Here is a 7,730-nt window from a genome sequence, read left to right as displayed (position 1 = left end):
TTCTTTTCTGGTTCAACTCCCTTTCGTAGGTCAGGAGTCGACCGTGGAGTTGGGTCAAGGTCAGATCCTTGAACTCAGGTGAATTTCGGGTGACAAAAGCTATGGTGTCCCATTTTTCTGGCAGTGACCTGAGGAACCTGCTATTTTGAGTTGAGTTTGTAAAAGTGGTTTTAACAAGCCTCAGTTCACTGATGAGACAACTGAAACGCTCAAATTGTTGCGTCAGTGATTCACCTTTAACATGACAAAATGTTTCATACTGTTGGTTCAGGATTTCCCTATTGTTTTCTATGACTTCTTCGGTTCCCCCAAACTGTTCCTTAAGCGCGTCCTGTAACTCTTTGGCACTGTTACAGTGTAACAGTCCAGCATATATTTCATTGGGCAACGCTGAGGCTATGATGCTAAACGCTTTAGCATCTAGTTCGATCTTTTGAAAGTCGGTTTCGGTATAGTTTTCAACTGGTTTTGGAACGAACTTTTTAGTATCCTCAGCGCTTGGCACTGTAGGAACATGGGGACCAAAGACGACAGACCTCCAACAACCTGTGCTTTGTTGAGCGAGGATGTGACCCATCCTCCTCTGCCAGATGTTGTACTCATTTCTTTTTAGCATAGGTGGTTTAAAAAGCGAGCCGATGTTGTTTTTATCATCCTGAGATTGTGACGTCATTCTTGTTGTTTTACAGACACTGAGAAATCAACTTTAATGGTGATTAATCCTTGCTCTGTTTTTCAACAAACGAACAAACAATTAGTATCAACTGTTATGAGCTGAACTATTTACGTCAAAATGATTGTTAAATCAAATTTGACTGTCCAAGCTCTGATACCGATTGTTGGATCTGAGTTTGATTCTGATTGTATTTTGTGTTTGTAATTAAAGTGAAAATGGATGAGTGTGTAGCGGAATTAAGATGAAAACAAACTTTGCATACAATCAAATGAGAGTAATACTTTGATCAAACATCTTTACACAATGAATCGGAAGATTGAATTTATTTCAATAACGATTACAATGATTGATGAATGAATGCAAACTCCCCCTCAGCCAGAGCTCAGTTGTTTGTTCGTGCAAAGAAGACGATTGTGCAAAAGAGCTAATAGAACAGTACAAAGTACTGATCTATTTATAGGCACTTGCAAACTACTGAGCATCTTAGCTGACGTCACCATGAAAGTGACATCTAACCTCCTAACAAACTCTAACCTCTGATCTATACAAACACTGCTGTGTTAACTACTGCTATTACATTATAAAACAAAACAGACTATTGATCAGCTGCTGCAACCTTCTACTGCTGTGAACCCAGCAGCACTTGTCCGGATCAGCAGAGCTTGACTCAAGGCAGTAGATTGAATCAGCAGGGCTTTAGTCTTTCATCAGGTCTTTTCTTGAGCAGCAGTTGTAGGTCAGCATTTAGCAAGATCAGCAGATGTTGAATTCACTTTCAAGGGGAGAGATTTGTATGTAAACATCTGCTTATTCAGGTTCCACTGCTCTGATCCAGTTTTTGCTTTAATTATCTGTTCCTCTGATAGGGTTCAATCCCAACATGGATTCTCTTGAGCAATCTGATTCGCCTAGTGCCGTGCCCCGATGATTCCGCCATCGGTTGGGGTGTGACACCGCCGAACAAGTTCACGAACAATTCATGAACGTTCGGTTCACTTACAGGCCTATCAACATGTATCGATCAATCCGGCATCATTGTCACCTCTAAATATAAGATACCCTTAAATATAAGATACGAAAGTACGAAACCAATGTTTTAAAAACCGGTTTATACCAGCTGGTTAAACCGGATGTCAGAAGCTTGGCCGGCATGAATCATACTGGTAAACTGAGGGAATGACATAGAAGTTGTACTGCCAGTAAATTGGCTTATTTCGGTTTAAACTGGTATACCGGTACCGGGTTAAAGGTTAAAATTTGGACTTTTAATCTTTTATAAGCTCAAAAAGGTGACGATTTACCTTAGTAAAACTTAACGCCTAAAAAGGTACCAATAGTGAATTTCTGGATTAATTTTTAATTATGGATTAACTTTTAGAATATTTTTTTTTAATTATGGAATGATGTAGTTTTAGGTTACTTTTTTTAATAAAAGTTGTATTTTATAGATTTATAGTGTTAATCCCGGTATCTAGTTCAACCGGTTAAACAATTTCTGAGCCTAACCCAGTACAATTTAAAAACCGGTTTTTAAAACATTGTACTAAACACATGATTTAATAACTTTATTTGAGCAATATGTATTATAATGCAACGCAATCGAATATCATAACATACTTATTAACATTACAAGAATAAACACTTTAATAACCACAAACAATCATGTTTAGGATCTTCTAAACAACAGTGGCCTCAAAGACATTGAAAACTTGAGTAAGTGAAAGCTTATGGTCCATGACATCATCTTCTGTGACTTCGTTAAGATAGGTCCTTTTATACTTTAGTGTACAACCTTCATCAACTAAGGGTATCACCTTCATTTCTTCTAAATGCATTGTGTTTCCACTGTATATATAATTGCATGAGAAGTTCTCTATATCTTCTCCGAATATCGTGTACCTCATTGGCCTCATTTGTTCTAAGAAATTAAATGCAAAATGAGAAACAAGAAAAAAAGATATAGGCAAGCACCTTTCTAAGGGTTTAAAACCTCATACTTGTGTATTTAAAAACTTTCAAAATACTTACACATATAAAGGGTTTAAAAGCTCATATTTGTGTATTTAAAACCTTTCAAAATACTTAAACATATATTACAAGTTATATATGTTATTTAGGGGTGTAAACGGGCAAGCAAGCTCGAGCTCGGATTTGGTTTAGCTCATTTATTATTATTAATTACTTGGTATACAATTTTTTTTTTTTTTTGAATGGCAAAGGTTACATTACCTTCTAAACTACACCAATAAATACTAAATTACACCCAATGCCAGGATTTGAACCCTAATCTTTCCTCCAAGAGGCAAGAGCCTCTACCACCCAGCTATAGCTGGAATGGCACTTGGTATACAATTATGATTTGTACATAGCGTGTATGTGTGTTTATCTTTTGTAGTAATAATTAATTTTTGATTTAAATAGTAAATTGCCCCGTGTGTTGCCGCGGTGTTCTGAAAAAAAATTACATCAAAACGTAGGTCAACTGAACACGTACATAAAAATATGCACGAAAACGTATTATATTTACCCCGACTCATTTCTGGAAAAAAAATTACGTCAAAACGTAGAACAACCGAAAACGTACATAATAATAAGTATAAGAACATAATATATTCCTGACTCATTGTCATGAAAAATTTACGTTGAAACGTAATTCAACTTGAATTTATACCCATATTTACGTACAAATAAACACGTAAAACTCGATTATAAAGTCTTTAGAAAATTGAGGGTTGTAAGTATAAAAAATACAAAAAAACAAAATGACAAAAAAACCCAAAAAAGTCACTATTTAGTTAGTTTTATCATAACGTTATATAATAATACCATAATAGTTATTACGTATGTGTATGTTTAATATGTTAAAAGTTGTATAAATATTTGGCTTATTAGGGCCTCAGCCTACTCGAGCTCGATAAGTGAAACTAGGCTCAGACTCGTTTATAAACAAAGTTATTATTATTATTATTTTTTTTTCTTTGTTAACTTGTATCGATTTAATTTTTTAGCAAGTCGATGTTGAGCAGCTTATGAGCCCGTTTACACCCCTACAAGGCTGCTAACATGGGGTCAATGGTACAAGATATCATCAATGACATCCAACTTGTACAATTCAACATATATGGTCAATTACACGTCACACAATATATAAATTTGAAACAGGAAAAACGATAAGCATAGAAGAACAATATACCGGATGTAATCTCCTTGACGGTATAATCGACTGCTTCCCCTCCGAAGCCATCGCCTTCCAAGGTCACGACCTCTGGACCAAACTGTTTTGGAATGAAGGTCTTGGCCATGAACTCTAAATACGCGAGAACAAAGTCATGGAAGACCTTTGAAGGCGCGATCGAGCTAGTAATCTCTGATTCCCAAACAGTAGCATCGGGGACCATCTTGTGAATTTCTGAAACCCAGTTAGCAGAAGGAATGGAATCCATTTGTGTAAATTTGTTATGCTGATTAGCCTTCACTAAGGATATATAAATAGTGACCAAAAGTTAGCAACCAAAACAAGAAAGCAGACACGGGGAAGGTGAAGATTATATTTTTAATAGTTTTTAGGTTCATACATGTGTTCAAACTTTTGATACGTTGTATATAAAACAGTTTAATCCATTTGGAACTATTACATTGTGCTTGCTTCCTAGTGGCAATATTTTTCTGTAAAAAAACCAGACCTTATAGGCCAAGTAATAGATTAGTCATTAGTATAACACTAGCCTAAGATCCCGCGAGCTTTGCGGGTGGCTAAACACCAACTAAACACATAAAATAATTTAAACGTAGAAGCGTTAAAGTGTGATTTGTTAAGCCTAATATTTTGAGACAGTTGAGCACGTCCCAATAGTACATCTACATAATGTTCGTTACAAATTAAGTTTTTGTCAACTAAACCTTCATGATGTTTTCATGATGTCTTCTTTAACTCTACTATCGCATTCATCCTCTAACATTATCAATTCCAATCAGGACGACTTAGAATTTAAAGCTCTATTGCTAGATTATTAAAAAGAGTTAATTACTGTTTTCGTCCCTGTGGTTTGTCAAAAATCACTATTTCAGTCCATTAGTTTAAAAATGCGATTTCAGTCCTTGTGGTTTCACTTTCGTAACCATTTCAGTCCACCTCGTAACCATTTCAGTCCCTGTACTTACAGAATAAATGGATTGAAATGGTTACGAAAGTGAAACCACATGGACTGAAAATGGTCACGAAAGTGAAACCACACGGACTGAAATCGCAATTTTTAAACTAATGGACTGAAATATTGATTTTTAACAAACCACAGAAACAGTAATTAACTCAAAAGAGTTAATTACTGTTTTATATACATGAAATTAATTTGAAAAAAATAGATTCTTACTTAAGTGTAAGAACAACTCAAACGGGTTCTTAGAGATATCAACTGGTTGGCTACCCTCCAACACTTGATTTGCTATAAATCCCTTTTACTGTTATAGAAAAAAATAAGGTCATAACCCGGAAATTTTCCGGGTAGGAAAATTTAATTTATAACAAATAAAAGTATAAAAATAACACTTTAACATCTAAAGTATCATCTTTTCCTTTTCTCCATCATAAATTTTTAATTGGTTTCTTAAACTTTTTCTTGTTGTAAAGAGCCATACAAACATACAAAGCAAGAATGTAAAGTAAACATCTATATTTAGAGCATTTACATTGGAACCTCTATTCTATATTATATAGAGAAAATAATAGAGGAAACAACAAAAATACCATCACATTGGAATTTCTATAATAGAAAAAAATTAAAGTAAAGTACACCTCTATATTTATAGGGTTACATACATTCAACCCTCAATATTATTATTCTGAGTGTGTAATATCTAATATGATTTTGAAAAGCTTCATTTATACCACAGCCTCACCAATTTTGAAAAGACCCATTTTTAAAAAAAGACTCATTTCATCACAACCTGTTTTAATCGAGTTAATCACAGGTTATCCTCAAAATATCTTTTGACATATATACATAAAATAAATACAAACAAACTAATCATAAGTCCGTCTTTAAACAATTTTTCAAAGTTTACCTACTTGAGCAATTAGAGATAAATATAAAGCAAATCACCCGTTAGGTAAAAACGGTTGAAATTGCGTTTTCTTTTTCAGTAAACCAAACTTTATTAATCACCAAAAAAGGCATACAAACAACAATTAAGCTTCCAAAAAAACACACTAAGATACATCCAAAATACTCTTACCCCATTACACATCCAATCACTTTAAAAAAATTATCTATACACATACACTAACCAAAGTCTAAACCAGAGAAAGTGGACCAGATTGAGAGATTGACGCCTATCGATCTGTTAATCATCCACCAGAGAGTAGCCTCCTTAATGTCTTGCACTATTTTAGTTTGAAAAGCATCGACCCCTTTGAAGATCTTATCATTTATCCTTAACCATAGCCTTCATACTGTCATGAGAAATACAATATAGATCGGCCTTTTTTTTTCGTGGGCGTATCCAGACTAAGTCTATATACACAAACCTTCCAACATATTGATTTAGCGAAGATACGTGAAGCGAACAAAAGACAGGAAGAGCAGCTTTTATATTTTTTTATCATACCTGTAATCATTTTATAAATAATGCTATACAAAATTACAGGAAGAGAAACTGTTATATTTATTTTTTTTATAATATCAATCATAATGCTATACACACCTTGTCGTAGCTTAAACACACTTCTTCAGATTATGGCCCAATTTGATCAGATTCTAAAAAATGAAGAAAGATTATCATGAGATACTGTAAAACTGGGGTTTTGGATGTAAACCATAATAATAACAAATTAATTTGGATGATTAGCCTTGCAGAAAACCCAAATCGGGAAAGTTTACCCGAATCGTTAACGAAAGAAATCAGACTCGGATTGGGTTACTCAAGCGGATATTAATCACTGGAATAAGATCGGGTATCAAACATAAGAGCACATGTGAGTTGATTAATGGAACAAAATGGCGAGGAGAAGAATATACATCAGTGAATCGAATAGAGATCAATTTCCCATAGGATCCCATTTAAGATATATAGATATATAGATATAGATAAAGAACGGTGCAAGATATACCTTTCCTTCAACTTCTCATAGGAACCCATTCAAGAGTTCCTTGTAGGGGAAGGAGTCTGAAAGAAGCTCATCACCTAAAATTACAAAACACAATTTGAATTAGATATGCAACTTGAGTACAAAAACAATAGTCGAAGAAGACTCGAAACATCCCTAAAATTACAAATAATATAGTCAAAGCATCTCATAAAAAAACATCAAGATTTCAAAGCGTTCAAAATTTAAAATCAAACACAATAATGGTTTACTTCAAAATTTAAATTTAAAATAATGATTGACTTCAAAATTTAAAATTTAAAATCTTAAAATCAAAACACTAATATCCAATCCCGTAAATCAAGCAAACTTATTAGGAAAGGCTAACTTTTCAAATTTAAATTCAATTTACAGATTCGAAATTTAAAATCAAACACATTAATGGCAAACTTTCAAATTTAAATTTAAAATAATAATTGACTTCGAAATTAAAAATTTAAAATCAAACACAATAATGGTTTACTTCAAAATTTAAATTTAAAATAATGATTGACTTCAAAATTTAAAATTTAAAATCTGAAAATCAAATCACTAATATCCAATCCCGTAAATCAAGCAAACTTATTAGGAAAGTCTAACCTTGCCAAGCAAAACCAACCGACATAGAAACAAACTCATAAGAGAGGGAAAAAAATAAAACAAACAAAAGGAGGGGTTTCAAAAAACGTAAATGAATTTATTTATAGAAACACTACAAATTTTTCGGAAATTAATACAAACCAAATTTATTAGTAACTAAAAAATACAGCCAAAATTAAATGAGCATAAAGTATGAAACCAAACATTATACCGGATAAAAAATAGGAAAAAAACAATAAAACTAAAATTTTTGATTAACATGTCCGACGAAGTTTAATAGTCCGGCAATGGCATAAAATTTAGGGTTAACCATGAAAAAAAATAAAAAAAAAA

General features: G+C 33.2%; 1 protein-coding gene across 1 annotated transcript; it reads right to left on the bottom strand.

The window, feature by feature from the left end:
• Positions 1-2,253: 2,253 nt before the first annotated feature.
• Positions 2,254-4,168, bottom strand: LOC110926985. The gene is made up of 2 exons (XM_022170595.2): positions 3,870-4,168; positions 2,254-2,594 (listed from the first exon to the last, which is right to left on the bottom strand). Exons 1-2 carry the CDS (start codon positions 4,117-4,119, stop codon positions 2,353-2,355), a joined length of 492 nt encoding a protein of 163 aa, XP_022026287.1. The 5' UTR covers positions 4,120-4,168; the 3' UTR covers positions 2,254-2,352.
• Between the last annotated feature and the right edge of the window lie 3,562 nt (positions 4,169-7,730).

This window comes from Helianthus annuus, chromosome 13 (genome assembly GCF_002127325.2).
Source record: "Helianthus annuus cultivar XRQ/B chromosome 13, HanXRQr2.0-SUNRISE, whole genome shotgun sequence".
Taxonomy (NCBI): domain Eukaryota; kingdom Viridiplantae; phylum Streptophyta; class Magnoliopsida; order Asterales; family Asteraceae; genus Helianthus; species Helianthus annuus.
This window is presented reverse-complemented; position numbering and strand designations above follow the sequence as displayed.